At 36.8% G+C, this 24,383-nt stretch overlaps 1 protein-coding gene across 4 annotated transcripts in view; it reads right to left on the bottom strand.

Moving 5' to 3' along the window:
- SPIRE1 (spire type actin nucleation factor 1) overlaps nt 1-24,383 on the bottom strand; it is a 303,603-nt gene that overhangs the window by 116,167 nt on the left and 163,053 nt on the right. For all 4 annotated transcript variants that reach the window (XR_006786997.1, XM_045849961.1, XM_045849959.1 and 1 more), the window contains exon 4: nt 14,908-15,033. Coding sequence is in view for 3 of the 4 variants with exons in the window: in XM_045849961.1 (XP_045705917.1) it covers nt 14,908-15,033 (126 nt within the window). In the remaining variant the exon portion in view is untranslated. The remainder of the gene's footprint in view (nt 1-14,907; nt 15,034-24,383) is intronic.

Here is a 24,383-nt window from a genome sequence, read left to right as displayed (position 1 = left end):
GAGATTAAAGGAAGAAAATAAAGAAGAGGAAGAAGAAGAGGAGGAGGATGAAGAGGTTGGAGAAGTAGAAGAGGAAGAAAAAAGGAAGAAGAAAAAGGATAAAAATATGAATAATAAATGGCAACAAATATACACCTATCAACAATTACTTTAAATGCAAATGGATTAAATACTCCAATCAAAATATATACGGTGGCTGAATAATAAAACAGGACCTTTACATATGTTGTCTACAAGAGACTTCAGTTCAAAAGACACACACAAACTGAAAATAAAGGGTTAAAAAAGAGAGATTTTATGAAAATGGAAACAAAAAACTAGTTGGGGTAGCACCCTGGCCAGTGTGGCTTGGTTGGTAGGAGCATCATCCCTTGCACTAAAATGTCAAGGGTTCAATTTCTGGTCAGGGCACATACCTACTAAGTTGCCTGTTTGGTCCCCTTGATGGGACACTCAAATGTTGGAAACATTTTAGTTTCAGATAATAGGTAATAAGTTTAGTAATCAATGTGTGTATAAAGCTATTGTTTCAGGAACTGAAAGTATGACCCATCTTGACTCCAGGAGACCATAAGCAGTTCCATTTTTGTGCCTCAGGACTGCAAGCAATCAAGATGGTATCTGAACCATTGTACTCCAGGGTGGGATACTCAACACCCACAACACATATAAAGACCAGCACCCAGGACACAGATGAAACAATGATGCAGGTTTTTACCTGATTAACTTTTCCCTGAATTCCAAACTCCTTACTTACACTTCTCTTCTCCTTATAAAAAGGGTTAGTTTAAAATGGAATTCAAGACAGTCTGTTAGGGTACAAATCTGCCATCTTTTCAGATCATCAACCATCTGAATAAAGCACCCATACAGATTTAATCCCTGTCTCTGCTTATTGGGTCTGGTAGATGACAGGCAGAATGAACACCAGCTTTTCCAGTTTCACCCTGGTGTGTGGGAGGCAACTGTTCAATTTTTCTCTTTTACATCAATGTTTCTCTCTCTCAAATCAATAAATGTATCCATGGGTGAAGATTAAAAAAAAGTTAGGGTAGGTAGCAATACTATTTCAGATGAAATAGACTAAAACAAAGTCTATAACAAAAGACAATGAACAACTTCGCAATTCAACTTCTGGGCATTTATCCAAAGAAATCCAAAACACAAAAGACACATGCATCCATGTTCACTGCAGCATTATTTACAATAGCTGAGATATGGAAGCAACCTAAGTGTTCATCAATAGATGAAGTGCACCACTTGGTGCACATATACAATGGAATATGACTCAACCATTAAAAAAGAAAAAAGAGATCTTGCCATCTGCAACAACATGGATGGACCTAGAGGATGTTGTTGCTGAGTGAAATAAGTCCGAGAGAGAGAAAGGCACATACAGTATTATTTCACTTATACATATGTGTAATCTTAAAAACAAAATAAACAAACAAACAGAACAGGAACAGAATCATAGATAAAGAAAGAGAGCATTGTGACAGTTGCCAGAGGGAAGAGTGGTTAGGGAGCTCAGTGAAAAATGTACAGATTAAAAGTACAAATTAGCCCTGGTTGGTGTAGCTCAGTGGATTGAGCACAGGCTACGAACCAAAGTGTCGCAGATTCGATTCCCAGTCAGGGTACATGCCTGGGTTGCAGGCCATGACCCCCAGCAACCACACATTGATGTTTCTCTCTCTTTCTTTCTCCCTCCCATCACTCTCTAAAAATAAATAAATAAAATCTTTAAAAAAATAAAATAAAAGTACAAATTAGTAGTCACTGAATAGTCACGCGGATGCAAGTATAGCATAGGGAATATAGTCAGTAATGTTATAATAAGGATGCATGGTGTCAGATGGGGACTAGATTTACTAAGGTGATCACTTAATAAATTATATAAATCACTGGGTTGTACACCTGAAACAAATATAATATCATACATTAACTGTAATTAAAAAATAAAAATTATTTAAAGTTAATTAAACTTAAAAAGTTACAGGGCCCAAAGGGTAGAAGAATTCTGACAGATTCTTTTAGGTAAAACAGTCTTCTGAAACATTGTAACAGAGAGAGTAGTGAGAAAAGCACAGGTGCCAAGGGCAGAGAAGGTAATTTAATTATTGCTGATAAGATGAGTGCTCTGCACATTTACTAATCTTCACATAATAATAAATAAAATAGAAAAAGACAGACATTGACAAGGACCCTGAAAAATTATCAACAATAGATGGTCTGATTATAATGAACAAATGGCAACCTTACAAACAGACATCTGATCCTACATCCTTTCTCTCAAAAAAGGTATGTTCACCAATTAGAGGAATATATATCCAGTTTAGCTATAGGGGAAATTTTCTAGCTAACTTAAATGTCACAGTTTTATTACCGTAGGTGACAGAAGCAGGCGTGAGAAGAGAAATATGAAGAGACTATAAAAAGCCAATTAAAATGCAGTTCAACATGGGAATATTTGTAGCTTCATCTTTGTGTTTTCAAGCAAAAGACAGTCTGAAGTCAAGTCACAAGGAGATGTCTTAATACGAGTCCCTGTGTTTACTGGCAATGGCACTGTAATACAGATAAATTCGTTTATTGGCTGATAAGAGATTGTGGGTGGGGAAATATCTGATTTTTTCAGCCAATCACAGGTTATAAAATATAGTTAATTTGCTTGGGAAACCCCCCCCCCCCCAAATTTCATAAAAGCCTCCTCAATTGCAAAAACACTGTTCTTCCTACTAAAAGAAAATACTCTCTCAATAGGTAATATTTGAATAGGTAAATACTCTCTCATAATAATTTCACATTATTATGTATAATACTCTATTTGAAGTAAAATATTTTAGCAACAGTTTTACTACATAAAAACTGAATTCAAGAATTTCATCATGAAACTATGACTCTTGCATAGTACTAATTGAAATGATACATGTATTTCAGAGGGATTTCCCCACCAAGATAGAGGTATAGGTAGATACACTCTGTCTCCTCGCACAACCAAAAGAAGGACAACAACAAATTTAAAAACGAAAAACATCCGGGACTGCCAGAAAATTGAACTGTATGGAGGTCCAAAAGAAGAAACACTCATTCAGACCAGTAAGAGGGGTGGCAGCAGGCAGCTGGGGCAAAGAGGATGCACAGCAAGGCAGTGGCTAGAGGACCGAGTGGGAAAGGTATGGCCTGGTGGACAGGGTAGTCCCACCTTTGCGTATGGATAAACAGGGAAGAACAACTGGAGAGCAAGACAGACCACACAACCCAGGGTTCCAGTACAGGGAAATAAAGCTCAAAACCTCTGGCTGTAAAAACCTGTGGGAATTGCAGCAGTGGGAGAAACTCCCAGCCTCACAAGAGAGTTTGTTGGAGAGACCCACAGATTCCTAAAACATACACCTGGGAATCAGCACCAGAGGGAACCAATTTGCTTTTGGGAAGTGGGGGAAGTGACTGAAAGCTGGCCCACAGCTGAGCAAGCAGCAATGTTACCTTTCAGATCCCTCCCCCAAATACAGCACCAAAACGCACCCACGCACATTCCCCACCCTGGCAAAAACCTAAGGCTCTGCCCCTTACAGCATAACAGGCAAGACAAGACAAAAAAATATGGCTAAAATGAAAGAACAGATCAAAGCTCCAAAAATACAACTAAGTGATGAAGAGATAGCCAATGTATCAGATGCAGAGTTCAAAATACTGGTTATCAGGATGCTCACAGAAATGGATGAGTCTGGTCGAAAAATAGAGGAAAAAGGGAAGGCTATGCAAAGTGAAAAATACAGGGAACCAACAGTGAAGGGAAGGAAACCAGGACTCAAATCAACAATTTGGAGCAGACAGAAGAAATAAACATTCAACCAGGACAGAATGAAGAAACAAGACTTAAAAAAAAAAAAAGAGAGAGAGAGAGGCTTAGGAACCTCTGGAACAATTTTAAATGTTCCAACATTGTAATTACAGTGGTGTCAGAAGGAGAAGAGGAAGAGCAAGAAATGGAAAACTTATTTGAAAAAACAATAAAGGAGAACTGCCCCTATTTGAAAAAATAATGAAGGAGAACTTCCCCTATCTGGCAAAGGAAATAGACTTCCAAGAAGTCCAGGAAGCTCAGAGAGTCCAGAGAAGTTGGGCCCAAGCAGGAACACACCAAGGCACATCATAATTAAGTTACCCATGATTAAAAATAAGGAGAGAATCTTAAAAGCAGCAAGAGAAAAGAAGACAGTTCCCTACAAAGCAGTTCCTATAAGACTGTCAGCTGATTTCTCAAAAGAGACCTTACAGGCAAGAAGTGGCTGGAAAGAAATATTCAAAATCATGAAAAACAAGGACCGACATCCATTACTCTATCCAGCAAAGCTATCATTTAGAATGGAAGGGCAGATCAAATGCTTCCCAGATAAGGTCAACTTAAAGGAGTTCATCATCACCAAGTCCTTATTATATGAAATGTTACAAGGAGTTATCTAAGAAAAAGAAGATAAAAAATATGAACATGAAATGACAAACTCACAACTATCAACAACTGAGCCTAAAAAACAAATACAAAAAAACAAGCAAACAACCAGAACAGGAACAGAATCACAGAAATGGAGATTACATGGAGGGTTAACATTGGGGCTGGGGGACAATGGAGGGAAAGATACAGGGAATAAGAAGCATAATTGGTAGGCATAAAATATACAGGAGGAGGTTAAGAACAGTATAGAAAATTGAGAAGCCAAGTAACTTACGTGTATGACCCATGGACATGAACTAAGGGGGAGGAATGCGGGTGGGAGAGGGGATGCAGGGCAGAGGAAGATAAAAAGGAGAAAAATATGGGACAAGTGTAATAGCATAATTAATAAAGTATACTTAGAAAAAGAAAATACAACTCTAGAAACAAAATGTGATATTTATTAGATTAAAAAAAGAAATCCTGCCCTGGCTGGCATAGCTCAGTGGATTGAGCGTGGGCTGCGAACCAAAGTGTCGCAGGTTCGATTCCCAGTCAGGGTACATGCCTGGGTTACAGGCCATGACCTCCAGCAACCGCACATTGATGTTTCTCTCTCTCTCTCTCAATAAATAAATAAATAAAATCTTAAAAAAAAAAAGAAATCCATCTAACTGATGAATGGTCCTAGTGTTGTAAGCAGAGGAAGCAGCAAGGGAAACATGCCTAAAAAAGACCACAAGAAATTTTGTTGTAGATCCCTAATTCTACGACAGGCTTGGCAATATAAATATGATCCTTGTCCTGAAGTCACAATCTAGTGAGAAATAGATGTAAACAATGATTACAATACACTGTGGTAAGTGATAGAGGTCAGAGCAGAATGCTCTATGGATGAACACAGAGAAGAAAGAGATTAACTGTAATCAGAAAAAACCATTTCAGTAGAGTAGATGTTTGGGTTAGGTCTGCAGAATAAGTAGGGATTTTCTAAGTGGGAGAAGAGAGAAAAAAGACTTGTGAGTAATTGCAGAGGCCTTAGGAGATCAGGGACTGGAGGAAGGGTAGTAGAAAAGGCATTATATGGTGGAAAACAGTGAATGAAGGGCCCAGAGAGGTCAGACTGTGGCCCAATTGCACATGGTTCCCTATGTAATACTAAGGGGTTTACACCTTCCCCTTGTAAGTATCAATAAGCCAATACCTTTACCCAGAGGTATAATACTATAGCATAGACTGTATGTGAAAAGAAAAATAAGGTTAGGGGCTTTGTCACAGCCCAGGCAAGAGATACTTGACCACTGCATAAGAAAGACATAGGAAGAATCTGCACTCTGGAGACAGTCAACAGTGTCTTCAGAACAGAATCTCCAGAACATTGACTCCACAATAAAGGACCAAGATTCAAATTTGGTGGTAATATATCAGATCTACAATGTCTGAACAATAGATTCTCCAATTCATTCAACACCAATCAAATATTTACAGAGGCCTTATTACAATGGGATATAGCAGTAAATTAGAGAGAAAAGGTCTCTGCCCTCAATGAGATTAGATTCTAGTACAAGATATCAATGAGTAAGAAAAGTGACCAATAAGACAACTACAGACTGATGGCAGCTAGGAAAGAAATAAGTAGGGTAACATGATTTTAAAGAAAAACGCTGATTGTGATAAATATGTAAGGGTGTTTAGTGGAGTTCTGAGATGTCCTTTCAGCTGAAGTCTGAAGAAAGCAAATGGAAAACTATAATTAAAAGACAAATGAAGACAATTTATAAGAGGAATTTAAGATGTCAACAAGAATCTAATTAAGCACCACAGGTAAAGTCACATTTGAGAAGAGATCAGAGAGCATAATAATCAGATAATCAGAAATGACAATCCACACCTGTAGAGCCTGTCTCTGAAGAAATCCAAGATGGCTTAACTATATTAGACATCTTATCCCTAAAAGATCAAAATGTCTGGAATATTCTACCTTAGTTGTGGGGTTGTGTATATGTATGATGCAAGAAAGGGAAAGGGGTGAGAAAATTTTCATCACTTTGAGTACAGGATCAGAAAAAAACATTTCAAAAGAGTGGACATTTGAGTTAGGTCTTGAGAATAAGTAGGCATTTTCTAAGTGAGAGAAAAGAGGAAAAAGACATTTCTGAAATTATGAAATATGAATTGTGAAAAGACAAAACAAATTTTAAATTTCAAAATCTATTTCATGTGCCTTCTAATATTGAGTTCTTATTGCAATTATATGAGCATGTAATGTTTCATAATGCTCAACTGTGTTTATTGTTCATTCATGATTAATATTATTGCATTAGAAATTTCTTCTTTACAGAGATTTTTACCATTAGATTTAAAATACAGAACTTTTAGTCCATACTGACATCAATATAGTACTAATGTCAACATAGTACTAATGTTACAGCTCAATACTGACAACACTGAATCACTTTCCTATAAAAAAATCCATTTCAAATTTACAATATAAAATATAATAACTTCATAGCAAATTTTATTAGGCAGGCAGTTAAAATGTTTATCTGTATACATTTTGCCTATACAAGACTGGTACAAAAATGAGGAAGAGCTTGTTGGATAGGACAAAGATTTAGTTACATAGGCTATACTTTCTGTTGGTAATTTTGTAACTAGAAGGAACATTAGCATGTTTAATTGCCCCCCTTATACCTTTTTAAAGACAAGTAAACAGAAATTTGGCAAAAGAAATCTAGCAAAGGCTATTTGACTCACATGAATAATGAGTGGAAGAATATGATTTATCAACAATAAAGGGGCTTTTAACATGACCAGTGTTAATATAAATATTTTAAATATAAAATAAATTTTAAAATGAATTATTTGCTTTAAAAAAGGATTCTTCTTTCAAAAGAAAGATTTTTTTCAACAGTGCACTTCTCTGATACCTCAAGTATTTTCTACTGTAGTACATAAAGTTATACTGTGCAAAAATGTATTTACTGGAGAATTGAAGTGGAGGGTCAAGCACACTAGACAATCTCAAGATGGAGGCAATAATTGTTGGAGCATGTAGGAACATACTGGAATAAAATCAACTCACTTCCCAGTCTTAAAATTATTTTATCTCGGTATTTTACATTTCTATGACACACCAGTCCTTCCCCATTTCGAATCTCCATGTTATTTCATACTGAAACTTAACATGATAACTTCCTTCCTTCTATCCCATTCCTACTTATGTGCATGCGTGAGACACACAGACACACACGTGCACACACATTCACTTGTGAATCCTCTTCTTCCCCCAACTCCAAATTTTATTTTCTGAGGCTCACACATATTCCTTTCCAATCCTGCTGAGAAGCCTATAGCAGAGTAAGAGTCATAGGATTGTTCACGAGGTTAAATGCAGTGTGCAACAGCGGTCACTTCACAGCTGTAGCAATATAATGCAAGACAGCAGCTGGTATTAAAAGTATGATGAACTGATAATTAATTTCACTTAACAATAACAAAACTACCTAGACAGCAACAAATTAAAGAATAATACCAATAATATAATGTCTTTTTTCTAATAAAAACATTTACATTTGAAACTCTCAAGTTAAATTCTTTACTCTCCATCCTACTGCTCACTAGCCACACTTGCTGGTAGGGTTTGGGTTATGGTGGGGCACTGGCAGTGGGACGGAGGCTATCTCTTCTTTCATACAACCTGATGCACACTAAATGGATTGCTTAGATAGTCCCTCCATCTATACTTACATGCAAGGATATCAAATTGCTTATGAGACACTATAATATGTATTTACTTTCAAGGATATCAAATTGCCTTTGAGCCACAGCTAACAGCAGCCCTATCCAAATCTTCTCTATCATTAGGAGAATAATCTTAAAGGATCTCAACCATTGTTTAAGAAGGAAATCATCACATCATGAAAAGAGATTCGGATGAAAGTGAACCTGCTTTCTAAACAGATGATGAGCTACAAAGCCTTGTGCTTGGTAATGTAGCCAGGCATAGTAAATGTAACTACCACTTTATAGAACAATTATTAATACTCACAAATATATTATGGATTTTATATTTTAGTAAATTGCCAATTGAACATATAAGAAATTTAATATAATTACTTTTTTCTATCGACTTGGGAACATTATCATCATACTAAGGTTTCACTCTAATTTTATACACATAAACATACACACATACACAGTACTTTGAAACATCACTGATAATCAGATAAACTTGTTGATTTAGAGGTTATTACTTTAAAAATTCCAAAGTGATATACACCAACTTACAGGTCTAGAAGATTGTCTGATTCTTAAACGGTATAAAGTATTTGAGATCTTCAGTAAAAATACCAAATTAACCAGTATTTTATTAGTAGAATGAATTTACTACTCTTAAGGAAAAGTTAAAATGACTAATATACAAATATGAAAATATTCTGTAATTTTAAGAAAGCTGCATGCATCGCAAAGAAAAAGGAAATCCATTTAAACCCTCTAAGACTGTATTGCTAAAACTTCAGTGTTGACATTAAATTTATACAGCATAAAATCTCTAATTAAATGATACAGAATGTTCTTAAGTGTCAGGATTTCCACATATTTTCCTGCTTGCCTTCTCAAGACTGATTATTAAATGAATTCTGTGTATAAAAAAATGGCAAGAATAGAATATTCAAAGATCTCATGTATACCCCTGAAAAGTTCTCATAGTTACTAGTAATATTGGCCAAAATGTTTCTAATAGAAATGCTTTCAAAACTGAATTCCTTCCGACAGAATACCTGAAAAACACATATAGTATATGTATATTTTTTCAGCAGTCATTTCTAGAGTATTTCCTACATGCACATACTGCATTAAGAGTAATTCATATAAGATAATTTAAAACACAGTCAGTTATTTCAAGAAGCATCTGGTCCAATTGTGTAGAAAAAAATTACAAATACATGAGCAAATAACTACTATGCAGTATGAGAAGTGTAAGACTGAAGGATGTATAAGACATACAGGTTGTGGAGGGCATAAAACTTAGAGCTGGAAAGAGGTCATGAATATTTCACATGGAGATAAAATGTGAGCAGGGTTTAAATGCATAAATAGGAATTCACCAACAAACAAGGGGAGAAAGAATTACCAGGTCAGACAAGGGGAGAAAGAATTTCCAGGCAGAAAGAAAAGAATGTGCAAGGGTCCCAGATACATAATCACATGATGTATTCAGAAAGTAATTTTGATTGGATAATTTAAAATGCAGAGAAGATAGTATTAAAAAGAAGAATAAAAACACAAGCAGACGAAATACCATGAAGGGCCTGTGTGGAATACAATGGAGTTTTAATATAAGTGATGAGGAGCCATATTAATCAGGGAAACAACATGGCTCTGGTGACTTGCTAGATGGTTAGTGGTCAGGGAGGACGAGCCAAACTGCAAGTGATAATTGAGCCTTTACTCACTTACTGGAACAATGCAAGCATGAGGCCAAAAAGGATGTTTTGTTCCCTTTTTTGTTCCATTTTTTCCCTATGGAACAGCATGGAGAAAGGGTCAGGTGACACGTAATACAGGTGGGGTACTGTAAAAAAGGCTCTGCCATCTTATGGTCCTGAGAGGGCCAGTGGGAGGGAAGAGGAAAAGTGAGGAGCAGAAAGTGCTGAGTCAGAGAAGAGGAAAGTGTCTCAGCCAAGGGTCTTCAAGTGGAGGCACCTGGGCTAGGAATATAGCTGTGCAAAGGAACATGGCAGACCCAGTGGGATGCTGTGAGTCCTTGCAACACCCTGTAGAATACCAGAGTGAAGTACACTGGCTGTGCACCAAGTCCCATGTGGGAAGAGAAGCTTCCCCTCTGAGGTCTGCTAAGAAAAGCCAGTGTGTGGTCAAGCCTGAAAGATCACACAGAGGTTTGGGCCTGGAGCTGAATTCCTCAGATCAGATCTGTGATCTACAAGAATCATTTACTGACAATGTAAAAGATGAACTGGATTAAGAGGATTTACAGTGATGAGGAGACCAGCAGGAGGGTAGTGTAGTAATCTGACTGGACATGGGGACCTGAACTCCTAATAAAGTGACTGACTGATTCTAGTCTGTGTAGGAAAGGAAGTGAATACAGGAAAGGCTGATAAATTGGATGAAAGTGGGGGAGGCAAGAACTAGAAGACTAGGTCAGGTGGCAGTGAGGGAAAAAGCTGAAAGGGCAGGGATGACATTACAGGGTACAAGAGCCCCTGCATGATTTCCAAGGTGGGATGACTGAAGGTTATTTTTAGGACAAAGAGGTGCTCAGGTAGAGTATTGAGGTAGAGGAAAAGTCAAGAAATCAAAACTATAGTTTCTTTTTATCAAAGAAATCACTCAAGATGATGGCAGATGACAGTGAAAACTTTTTAAGACTAACAGAAGTGGATGACATGAACTTTTTCACAAATATAAAGAGTAGTTATTTGGAAACCAAACGAGAAAGAGAGAATATTACTAATTCTCCCCAGTCCAGAGATATGAAGATGTGGAGGAGAAAGAGGCTTCTCACAAGAGGGAAGCAAGAGAAAATACTATCACTGGAGAACAAATGTTCTGAGAAGAACTTGAGGGTACTAGGGAGTGCTTTTAAAAAATAAACCAGAGATTCCTAAAAGAATGGAAAAGGTTGAGAAGTAATCAAGAAAGTAGGGAAATAGGAGTTCTGCCCAAATTGAGGCATAGGAGAAATGCTTCGCTTCCTCGCACAAACCAAAAGAAGGGTAACAACCAATTTAAAAACACAGAACAACCGAAACTGACAGAAAAACATTTGCATGGAAGTTGAACAACAAAGGAGTTAAAGAAACATTTATCCAGATGTGCATTAAGACAGAGAAATATGGCTCAAATAAAAGAACAGATCAAAAAAAGAGCTCCCAGAAAAAGAGGTAACCAATGAGGAGACAGACAACCTGTCTGATGCAGAGTTCAAAACACTTGTAATCAGGATGCTCACAGAATTGATTGAACTCTGCCATATCATGAAGGAAGAAGTGAAGGCTATACAAAGTGAAGTAAAGGCAAATACACAGTGAACCAACAGTGAAGGGAAGGAAACTGGGACTCAAATCAATGATTTGGAACAAAAGGAAGAAATAAGCAACTGACTGGAACAGAATGAAAAACCAAGAATGCAAAAAAATGAGAAGAGGCTTAGGAACCTATGGGATAACTTTAAATGTTCCAGTGTGGCAGGAAAAGAAAACTCCAAAAGTTTCTTATGCTCTGTAACTGTAACACTTGCAAAATTTCACACAGGACTGTAGAAGCTGACAAGTCATAACCAAAGCAACAGCCAGTTACTCAAGGTCATACACTGACTCCCATGATAAGCTCCTGTGCTCTGTAACTTCTGCAAATTCCTCCTGCATTTTCTCTTTGTCTCCCATATAAGGTAGCTAGACCTAACTTCCGCATTCGGCTTCTGTAACCTTGCTTTGCCACGTAGGTAGGAAGCCCGGGACTATTTAAACCCCAGGAGAGTGAGGATCAGTGCTCAGAGGATTTGGATGTTAACCATCCCCTCTGGGCCCCTGGGTGGTAAAGTTTGTGCTTCGTTATCTCCCCGCGTGTGGGTGGATTTTCCACAACACCAGCATCCGAATCATGGGAATGCTGAAAGGAGAAGAGAGGAGCAAGAAATTGAAAACTTATTTGAACAAATAATGAAGGAAAACGTCCCTAATTTGGTGAAGGAAAGAGACTTCCAGGAAGTCCAGGAAGCTCAGAGAGTCCCAAGAAATTGGACCCTCTGAACACACCAAGGCACATCATAGACACGTCATAGGGAGGAGCACACCAAGACACATCATAATCAAGTTACCCAAGATTAAAGATAAGGAGAGGATCTTAAAATCGGCAAGAGGAAAGGAGACAGTTATCTATAAAGGAGTTCCCGTAAGACTATCAGTGGATTTCTCAAAAGAAACCTTGGCAGGCAAGAAGGGGCTGGAAAGAAGTATTTGAAGTCATGAAAGGCAAGGAGGACCTACATCCAAGACTACTCTATCCAACAAAGCTATCATTTGGAATGGAAGGGCAGATCAAGTGCTTCCTAGATAAAGTCAAGAAGATCATCATCACCAAACCCTTATTATATGAAAGGTTACGAGGACTTATCTAAGAAACAGAAGATCAAAAACTATGAACAGTAAAATGACAACAAACTCACAACTATAACAACTGAATCTAAGAAATAAAAACAAAAGCTAAGTAAACCACTAGAGCAGGAAAAGAATCGCAGAAATGGGGATCACATGGAGGGTTATCAGTGGGGAGGGTGAAGGTACAAGGGATAAGAAGCATAATTGGTAGGCATAAAATATACAGGGGAATGTTAAGAATAGTATAGGAAACGGAGAAGCCAAAGAACTTACATTACAACCCATGGATATAAACTATGTGTGTCAGGGGAGAATTCTGCAGGGTGAGGGGGGTGGTGCAGGGAGGTAGGGGATAATGGGGAGAAAAATATTGGGATAACTGTAATAGCATAATCAATAAAATATAGTTTAAAAAAAGAAAGTACGGAAATAGAATAGGAGATGAAGAAATAGGATAGAACTATTATCTATAAAGACCTAAATTTGGGGTGGTGCCAGAAGAGAACAGCAGAAGAGATGGCTGAAACCCTGACCTCAAGGTCCTCAATTTCAGGCAGGGCCTGACCAGTCTCTGTGGGCATTGCCACAAAGCCACCAATGGTTCCAGTCACTCGTGTTCTTTTACTCCACTTGTGAGATTTTTATTTAAATAAACATTCATAATGTTGAAACCTCTTTCTGAGGATTTGTTTGGCAAAGCAAAGCTTTAATAAAAAGCAAAAAGGAAAGTTTTTAAAGCTCACTGGAGTAGAAAAATACTTATTAATACCATTTTTTTAAGCTCAGAAGTGGTTCCTAAGGATGTCTGTGTTAAAAGGACTTTAAAAAGAAGTAATTTAATTTACTCTAGTACTACTCTTCCCACCCTAGTACCCACAGACTGCACTTCCACCCTAAAAATAATGCTTGTATCTCTGGATAAGGCAATTTCATTCTTAATAAGGTGAGAAAGATAATTACAACCTTAAAAAGTAATCTTTTCTACTATTTACTAAGCCTTAACTGAGGTTGTGCTTTCAGATATTTACTCTAAAGCCTAATTGAACCCTACATCCTCCAGTTCTGTCTAGGAGGAAAAGCTACTCCATAATGTATTTATTATTATTCTTCAAATAACATATAGTTCACCCTTTCCATCCTCTTAAAGATTTGCTTCTTGGGTCCAACTCTACAAAATCCTAAAAAAAATAATAATAGACATAGCTTTTCATTGGCTGATCAACTATAAATAGTGGCTTGGCTAGAACCAAAAAGGAATGCTTACAGCTCTAATACATATACATAAAATAGATTTATTTAATGTGATTTATTAAGGGTGACCTGGCTGAGATATCTGTCACTTATTACCAGAGCTAATTAGTCCTACTTTACTAATATAGATTAAAATTTCCCTTCCTCCCTTGCGTACCGTACACAGAATTGATTGAACTCTGTCAAAAAAATGAAGGAAGACGTGAAGGCTATACGAAGTGAAATAAAGGAAAATATACAGGGAACCAACAGTGAAGGGAAGGAAACTGGGACTCAAATCAATGATTTGGAACAAAAGGAAGAAATAAGCAACTGACTGCAATAGAATGAAAAAACAAGAATACAAAAAAATGAGAAGAGGCTTCTCATTTGAAGAAGAACCTCCACAAACTGTCATCCTAATTGTGAACTGGTGTTTAGATAAATTCTCTGCTATAGTCATAAAAGAAATGATACCCACTATTATGTACTGAGCTGTTACTGTGTGTCAGATGCTGTGCTACTTTATAAAGATCTCATGAATCTTGATGACCATCTGTAACATACAATATAGCAATTCATTTAGTAAATAAATTAGAATGATTCTTTTTGTACTCTACATATAATATTTTTAACTCACAGACATGAATAAATAATAATTAAGTGAAATAGATAAAATGAGATTTTGGATAATCTGAATTCACATCTCCTCCATTAAAAATTTAATCAAATCCATTATAAAAGAGTAAAATTATCAAAGGTGTAGCTTACTTTGTGAGTCCTTATCTCTTCCTGAAAGATGTACTAACATGTTTTAAAATGGACAAAAGAGTGGAAGAAAAAGGATAAAAATCAAGTCAGAAGGAGCTATTGATTAAACCAATTCAGTATTATTTATTTCCCATTTGTAAGGATGATTTATAAAATTCTTCGTTTTATGAAATGAATTCACACACATTTAAAAAATAAATTCTGCCTAACTTCCTTCTTTCTTGAATGAATTGCAGCACTTATCAGGATGGTAATAAATACCTTAAGTAATATGACAGACAATGTTAAAAATTCATGTTTATCTTTCACAATGCCAGTAAGTATGAAAGCAATGGTATTTACCTCCTTTGCACTTTTAATTTTAGTTAGAAATGTATGCAGCTCCATTGTTTCTGCAAACAGTGCACGACATACTGCCTGATAATGATTTGGTGCCTCTGATTCAGTTGACAGATGAGCAGCACATAACTGAAAAAGAGGAAAATAACAAAGCTTGTTTATTATTTGTTTTTTTGTATCTTAAAAACAGACATATCTAATATATTCATATTTTCATATCAGACAGCAAGGCAATTCTGCAATTCCTATTAGTCAAGTTTCATGCATCACAAGACCATCAGTAAGTGGTCCACTAACAAACACCCAATAGCACAGATGAACTTACTAGAATTATCTTCTATTTGAAAATGATAAGACATATTTAAAAGTTTTGGTTGGGACTAGAAAGAGAATTACCATTTACTGAGTATAAATCATAACTCAAGTATTTTAAGAGTTACAATTTACTAAGTATATATTATGCCGGGCACTATATTTCACATGTCATAGAGAGATCACAATAACATTTAGTATTCAATGGAACCCCGAATCATCCCCCATTTTATAGCAAAGGTCACAGAGGCTAAGAGTACTCAAGCAACTTGTCCACAATCATAAAGTTGACATGAGGGAGAAGGGGAATTCAACACAGTCCTATTGGATGCTGAAGGCTCAGCTCATTCCAATAGATGTTGAATTATGTAATGTAGTAAAGAGAATGTCAGGAAGACTTCTGGACCACTGGGGAGATCCTTATCAGTAAATGGGAAGTAGAGAAGAACAGAGGGAAACATGACCCCATTGGTGATACCTACACAGTCCTAATGTCCTTTATTATGCATAGCCCATAATCTCCACAAAACTACTTGTGCATAAAAGACACAATTTAACATCACGCACAACAATTTAGAAAAATTGAACACCATTCAATTTGTTTAATTGGGGAAATATCCTATCAAGAGTCTAGTGCACAGAAATTTTATCTTTCCATAAAATCATAATTTTGTATCCATGTATAATAGCTATGTTTCAAAGTACCTCACCTGCACCAATAAACTGTAAGTTCTCCCTTAATTATTTACTATATTCAGTAAATTGACATTAATTCAATTAGTAAAAATGAACATTTTATTATGTTTTGATTATCTATTGGAGAGTAAAAGCTGTCTTCGTAGATTGCAATATCCTTCATAATATGGCTTTTTGTTATCTTCATTTATAATAAGTATTAGGTATGTAATTTAATAGTTAGATTACTATTTTTAATAAAATACATTCTGAAGAAAATAGCTGAAGTTTCAGTAAGAAACTTTCTCCAAAGTACAAAAAAACAGGTTAAGAAGTAATCACCAGAAAGCATGAAGAGCAAAAATCTCATAAGCTTATTATTCATAGGGCTACCAATGAACAAAGAGTATATTTTTTGCTCAATTATTTTTGTGTCCAGAAAACAGCTTTCAATATAGCACTACTATTTCTAAGGTAATAAAAGGCAACTGCTAGGACTTTTACTTCTATCTAATTAATCTCATAAATTTATATTCCAATTACATATTATAAAATATGGCATTAAATAGTTTCTTGTAATTGACAGTTAAGAAATACATTTTATATAAGAACTTAAACACATGCATATGTATATGTTTCATACACAAAAATTTCATAAAACAAAACTTACATGTTTGGATTGATTTCACAACCTACTAATAGGCTGGGACCTGCACTTTGAAAAACAATGGTATAAAGGTAGTAAGTAGGTTTAAAAATGTTTTTTAAGTGCATATAACATGATCTGAAACAAGGAAAATCCAAAGGAATCCACAAAAATCATTATAACTTAGAAGCAATTTTAGCACAGTTGTAAAAGAATGATCAACACAAAAAAGTTGTATGGTACCAATGAAAAATCAGAATGAAATTAAAAAACAATTCCTTTCACAATAGTATCAAAAAATAGTAAGAAATAAATATAACCAAGTAGGTATAAGACTTATACACTGAAAACTATAAAACATTGCTGAAAGAAATTTAAAAACACCTAAATAAATGGAAAGACACCCTTGGGTTGGAAAGAAATTCATGGGTTGGAAGTACTGCCACCTTTACAATATTATGAAAAATGATATACAGAATGCAATTCCTGACTAAATCCTACTGGCCTTTTTGAAGGAATGGAAAAGCCAATCCTAAAATTTACATGGAATTGCAAGAGGCCCCAAATAGCCAGAGTAATCTTGAAAAGAACAAAGTTGAAATACTCATACTTCTAAATTTCAAAACCTATTAAAAAGTTATAGTCATGAAAATAGTGTGGTACTGGCATAAGAAGAGATATACAAATCAATGGACTAGAACTAACAGTTCAGAAACAAACCCCTATGTCTATGGCTATTGAAGTAGAGAAAGAAGAGTCTTCAATAAAACAATGGTAGCAAAAAATGGATATCCACATGCACAAAACAAAGTTGTACCATTTTGTACCATACATAAATATTAACTCAAAATGAAACAACTATATATAAGAACCAGTCAATGATCATTCTGACTTCTAGTCAAGATCACAGTGTAAGCAGACATTGCTCACCTCTTTGCACAACCACATCAAAATTACAACTAAAACAGAGAACCACCATCACTCAAAACCATTAGAAACTGAAGTGAAAGGAACTCTAATTATAGATTTAAACGAACCACAGCCATCCAAACAGAGCCATACCTGTTACTCCATCAACCCGGCACTGTGTGACCCACCTTGGAGATCCCCAAAGACCCCGCCCCAGCCAACTTAGGGACCCACCCAGGCTGCTTTTCTCCTTGAATGGCTGGTCTTGGCTCATGTTGCACAACATTCTAAATTCTCTCAAACAAGCAACAGCTGGCTTTAGGGAACCCTAGGCACAGCACTAGCAGCAGCCAGGCTGGATTCACAGCTTGGCTTTGTTTAGGAATCTCCAAGCACTGAACAAATAGCAGCCATCTCAGACTGCTTTATAGCTAAGGCAGGGTGGCCCGAGGCAAAACATTGGTGGAGGCTGACCTTGGTTTGCACCACCCAGAAAACCCTAAGGCCAGCACAGCCAGTGGACAGCTACAGACATCAGAGCACCACCATTCTAGACCTGCACAACTAATCCTCCACAAACGGTGGAGATTGGTGGTAAGTGGGCACAGCCAATCCTTACAGGTGACAGACCTCAGTTAATCCCTCCCATTGATCTGCGAAGAACCAAGGCTCAACTACAAGAGGAAGGTGTCCTCAGTCCACATGAAGGGCATACCTTGAGTACCCAGTTTGGGTGAACAGTGAGGCTGTGCCACTGGACCCTACAGGACACCTACTATATTAGGCCGCACTACCAAGACATGGAGTCAAAGCAGCTCTACCTAATACATAGAATCAAGCACAGGGGGGGTGCCAAAATGAGGAGAAAAAGAAACATGGCCCAAATGACAGAACAGATCAAACCTTCAGAAAAAGAGCTAAATGAAATGGAGATAAGCAATCTATCAGGTGCAAAATTCAAATCACTGTTTATAAGGATGCTCAAGGAACTTAGTGAGGACCTCAGCAGCATAAAAAAGATCTAGTCAGAAACAAAGGATATAGTAATTGAAATAAAGAACCATTTACAGGTAAACAACAGTAGAGTGGATGAAGCTGAGAATTAAATCAATGATTTGCAACATTGATTTAATTGATTTAAGGAAGCAAACAACAACCAATCAGAACAAGAAGAAAAAATAATCCAAAAAAAGAGAGAAAGTATAAGCAGGCTCTGGGGCAACCAAACACTGAGACATTCACATAGAGGGGTGCCAGAAGGAGAAGAGAAAGAGCAAGAAATTGGAACTCCATTTGAAAAAAATAGTGAAAGAAAACTTCCCTAATTTGGTGAAGGAAATAGACATTTTTTAAAAAAAATATATTTATTTTTAGAGAGAGGGAAAGGGAAGGAGAAAGAGGGGAGAGAAACATCAACGTGTGGTTGCTTCTCACGCACCCCCTACCGGGGGACCAGCCTGCAAACCAGGCATGTGCCCTGATTGAGAATCGAACTGGCAACCCCTTGGTTCACAGGCCCGTGCTCAGTCCACTGAGCCACACCAGCCAGGGCGGAAATAGACATTCATGTTCAGGAAGCACAGAGAATCCCAAACAAGAGGCATGTAAAGAGGCCCACTCCAAGAAACATAATTAAAATGCCAAAGATTAAAGATAAAGTGAGAATCTTAAAATCAGCAAGAGAAAAGAAGTTAGTTACCCACAGGGGAGTTCCCATAAGACTGTCAGCTGATTTCTCAAAAGAAAGTTTGCAGGCTAGAAGGGATTGGCAAGAAATATTCAAAATCATAAAAAGGAAGGATCTACACCCAAGACTGCTCTACTTAGCAAAGCTCTCATTTAGAATGGATGGGCAGAGATGTCCAGTCAACATGGAGGCATAGGTAGATACACTGTGCCTCCTCCTACAACCAAAAGAAGGACAACAACAAATTTAAAAACAAAAAACAACCAGAACTGCCAGAAAATCAAACTATATGGAAGTCCAACAACCAAGGAGTTAAAGTAGAAACATTCATCCAGACCCGGGGCGGGGGGGGGGGGGGCGGGCAGAGACAGGCAGTTGGGGTAGAGTGGATTCATGGCTCAAGGATCTGGCAAGGTGGTGGCTGGTGGAGCAGGTGGTCCTACATTTGCATGCAGATAAACCAAGAGGAACAACTGGGGAGTGAGAACAGACTGCGCAACCCAGGGTTCCAGTATGGAGAAATAAAGCCTCAAAACCTCTGACTGAAAAACCTGTGGGGTTGTGGCAGCAGGAGAAACTCCCAGCCTCACAGGATAGTTTATTGGAGAGACACACAGAATCCCAGAACATACACAAACCCACCCACCCAGGAATCAGCACCAGAAGGGCTTAATTTGCTTGTGGGTATTGGAGGTAGTGACTGAAAGCTGGCCAAGAGCAGAGCAAGCTGCACCATTCCCTCTTGAACCCCTCTCCCACAAACAGCACCACAACACAGTGATGCAGGTGGCCCTACCCTGGTGAATGCCTAAGGCTCCACCCCTTACTACATAACAGGTGCACTGAGACAAAAAAAAAATGGCCCAAATGAAAGAACAGATCAAAACTGGAGAAAAAATACAACTAAGCAATTAAGAGATAGCCAACCTATCAGATACAAAGTTCAAAACACACGTGGTAATCAGGTTTCTCACAAGAATGGCTGAGTATGGTTGCAAAATAGAGGAAAGAGTGAAGGCTATGAAGTGTGTAGACTAATGACTCCTGCTCTGGGCCACTCTTGTTTTTGTTTGACAAAAAAATATCTACTTTAACATTGAAAGCTATTTCACTAGGCCAAGAATTTTAGGTTTTATTTTAGAATTTTGAAGATATTATTCTTTTCTGTCCTGTAGTTTCCATTGCTTCTGTTGAGAAATCAGGTGCAAGTCTGATTTTTCCTCTGGCTGATTTCAGATTTTCTGTTTGTGATTTTTGTAGGTTTTCATTTTATTTATCTTGCTCTTGGTTTGTGTGGCTTCCTGAAACTATGCCATAGTACTTTACACAGTTTTGAAAAATTCTTAAGTCAGCATTGTCTTCAAATATTCCAACCATCCTGCCTCTTTGCTCTAGTTTTAGAACTTTAATTACATGTACTTACCCTCTATTCTGTACTTTTTATTCTTTTTGTGTCTCTGTGTTTCATTCTGATGATATTCCACTTCATTTATTCTCTCTTCAGCTCTGCCTAGTCTATTAAACCCACACACCAAACTTTTATTTCAGTTATTTTATTTTTTGGTTCTGAAATTTGTTTGGTTTTTAAATCACATTTTCTAATTCTCTGCTCAAAGTTTCAATTGTGATACCTGGAACCCTGAAAATCAATTAAAAGTCAATTTGACAACTCCATTATCTGGATTCCCTATATAGAACCATTAATAATATTGCTAAAATCCAAATAAACTTTCTGAGAAATTTCATCAAATACGTAGACCTTTATTATATATTTTCAACAAAACTTCAAATTATCAGCAAACCCTGACTAGACAGATGTGATTAGAAAAAAGACAGCCTATAATACTTTACAATGTTTTGAAACATTTCATTTTTTCCCAAGTTAGCATCTGTATTTTGAAGCAATACACCAACTAGAAGAAAAATCTTTATTCAATGTCAAATTAAAGATATATGCCAGTAACTCAGAAATTTTATTTATTATTCATTAGCCTCTTACCCTAATTAGTCAGATTGCTACATACTAATATATCATAAAGTTTTTTCAAATTTTTGACACAATTAAGAATGCAGTTTTTGTTTAAACTCTAAATTACAAAGCATTTAGAAATCCAAGTCATCTTTTGTTTAGAGATCACAGAGGAAAAAATGGTATAATCAAAATTATATCTTTTGAGATATTTAGGATGTGTCACATCACAATCCTTTGTTGGTAATATTAGATTCCTACAATTCCCATAATTTATTCTCAGCTGCTGAAATTCAAATGCTGTAAAAAGTTCACAGACAAAGCTTAGAATTTTACTTGCAAAACTTAAGTAGAATGGTATTTTAAACTATATTGTAATTAAAATGTTTTGCCTATTGGATGCAGCCATGTATTTATCTTAGGATATTAATAACTAAAAAACTGCACAAAGATCTTCACACACACACACACACACAAAGATCTTCACAAAGTTTAGCATCATATAGTTAGGACAAATTAACCCACCCCACCATTCTTTAGACACTGTTTCTGTAAGTGCCGAAGCTGAGTAATAAGTAGCTTGCCAATGAACAGCATATTTGTAATAAGAATCCTAGAAACTAACTTCTAAAGATACAGACTCCAATCTTCAGGCATCCCAGCTCCAGATTTCCTAATCTTCAACTATGAATTCATGATGACAAGAATCCATGATGACTAAATGATGCATACTGGACCATCACTTGCCTTACTGGAGTAGACTATGCTCATCTGTACATAGAGAACTTTTGAACCCCTTCCTTGATTCGTTTGTTCTGTTCCCCTCTCCCTCCTTTTAAAAACAACTACTTCTGTTGAGATGGAAAAATGGGCTTTCAGACATGAGCCTTCCATCTTCCAGGCTGCTGGCACCTGAAAATAAACCACTTTCTTTGATATCAGCACCTGCCTCTCGATTACTGGCTTCTGTAGTGGCAGGCAGTCAGACCTCATTTTGGTTACATTTGTAATACATGTAAAATTATATATATAAACTTTCTTTTTGTTTTTAATCACTATCTACAGTATTATTCTTTTATTAATGAGGAGTTTTCAAAATAGTATGCAAATTTGGACATTACATGGCTGACTAAAAACCTGCTTGCTTTTTATTACCAAGTGGATTTTATAAACTATATCATTATATTTATAAACTACCATATGTTTAGACTATAAGATGCACTCCCCCGAAATTTGGGAGGAAAATGGGGGTGCATCTTATAGTCCAAATGTAGCTTACTTGGCTTGCTGGTGGGAGGGAGGCAACGGTGGAGCAGGGTCACAGGTTATTAAATATTTTACCACATTTTTGTTTCAAAATTCTTTTTCCCTATTTTCCTCCTCTAAAACCTGGGTGTGTCTTATGGTCAGGGGCATCTTAAAGTCCTAAAAATATGGTATATCCTTATTTGTAAACTATATCCTTATATTTTCAGAAACATGCCAGTTTTGTTTGAAATTATGAGTTAATTTTGAAAACACAACTTATAAAACCATTCACAGGTAATAACATTTAATATAGCCATACTAAATTTTTTAATTTTTTATTTATTACTCAATTACTAAACAGTAAGAGGAATTGAATTCCTGAAAGCCAAATGGTTCACCCTGACTCACACTATTAATACACTATGTCAAATCACCAGTTTCTTCCTTTTTTTAAATTTTATTTTAATCATTGTTCAAGTACAGTTTTCTCCCTTTTACTCCCAATCCAGCCCACCCACCCAACCCTCCCCACTTCCCTCCCATTACCACCCTCCCCCTAGCTTTTGTCCATGTGTCCTTTAAATTTGTTCCTGTAAACCCTTCCCATTCTCCCCTGAAATTCCCTCTTCTCTCCCCTCTGGTCCCTGTCAGTCTGTCCCCTATTTCAGTGTCTTTGGTTATATTTTGCTTGTTTCTTTGTTTTGTTGTTTAGGTTCCTGTTAAAGGTGAGATCACATGGTATTTGTCTTTCACTGCCTGGCTTGTTTCACTTAGCATAATGCTTTCCAGCTCCATCCATGTTGTTGCAAAGGGTAGGAGCTCCTTTCTTTCTGCTGCATAGAATTCCATTGTGTAAATGTACCATAGTTTTATGGTCCATTCATTTACTGATGGGCATCTAGGTTGCTTCCAGCACCTCGCTATTGTAAATTGTGCTGCTATGAACATCGGGGTGCAAAGGTTCTTTTGTATTGGTGTTTTAGTGTTCTTAGGATATAGCCCCAGCAGTGGAATTGCAGGGTCAAAAGGCAGATCCATTTTTAGTTTTCTGAGGAAGTTCCATACTGCTTTCCATAGTGGTTGTATCAGTCTGCAGTCCCACCAACAGTGCACTACGGACCCCTTTTCTCCACAACCTCTCCAACACTTGTTGTTTGTTGCTTTGTTTATCATGGCCATTCTGACTGGTGTGAAGTGGTATCTCATTGTGGTTTTAATTTGCACCTTTCTGATAGCTAGTGATATTGAACATTGTTTCATGTGTCTTTGACTCTTCTGTATGTCCTCCTTGGAGAAGTGTCTGTTCAAGTCCTTTGCCCATTTTTTTAATTGGATTCCTTGTCTTCTTAGAGTGGAGTCATGTAAGTTCTTTATATATTTTGGAGATTAAACCCTTGTCTGAGGTATCATTGGCAAATATGTTTTCCCACACAGTTGGTTCTCTTTTTATTTTGATAATGTTTTCTTTAGCTGTGCAGAAGCTTTTTATTTTGATGAGGTCCCATTTGTTTATTCTTTCCTTTATGTCCCTTGCTCTAGGGGACACGTCAGTAAAAAAGTTTCTGCGTGAAATATCTGAGATTTTCCTACCTACGTTCTCTTCTAGGACTTTAATGGTGTCACGTTTTATATTTAAGTCTTTTATCCACCTTGAATTTATTTTTGTATAAGGTGTAAGTTGGTGCTCGAGTTTCATTTTTTTGCACATGGCTGTCCAGTTCTCCCAACACCATTTGTTGAAGAGGCTATTTTTACTCCATTTTATGTTGCTGCTTCCTTTGTCAAATATTAATTGACCATAGAGACTTGGGTTTATTTCTGGGCTCTCTGTTCTGTTCCATTGGTCCATGTGCCTGTTTTTATGCCAGTACCAGGCTGTTTTGATTACCGTGGCCTTGTAGTATAGTTTAATGTCAGGTATTGTGATCCCTCCTACTTTACTCTTCTTTCTGAAAATTGCAGCAGCTATTTGAGGTCGTTTATGATTCCATATAAAATTTGAAGTGTTTGTTCTATGTCTGTGAAATAAGCCC

Source organism: Phyllostomus hastatus, unplaced genomic scaffold, assembly GCF_019186645.2.
Source record: "Phyllostomus hastatus isolate PE091 unplaced genomic scaffold, TTU_PhHast_1.1 phas_contig_80, whole genome shotgun sequence".
NCBI lineage: Eukaryota > Metazoa > Chordata > Mammalia > Chiroptera > Phyllostomidae > Phyllostomus > Phyllostomus hastatus.
Note: the sequence above shows the minus strand (reverse complement) of the source record. Positions and strands in the feature narration are given on the sequence as shown.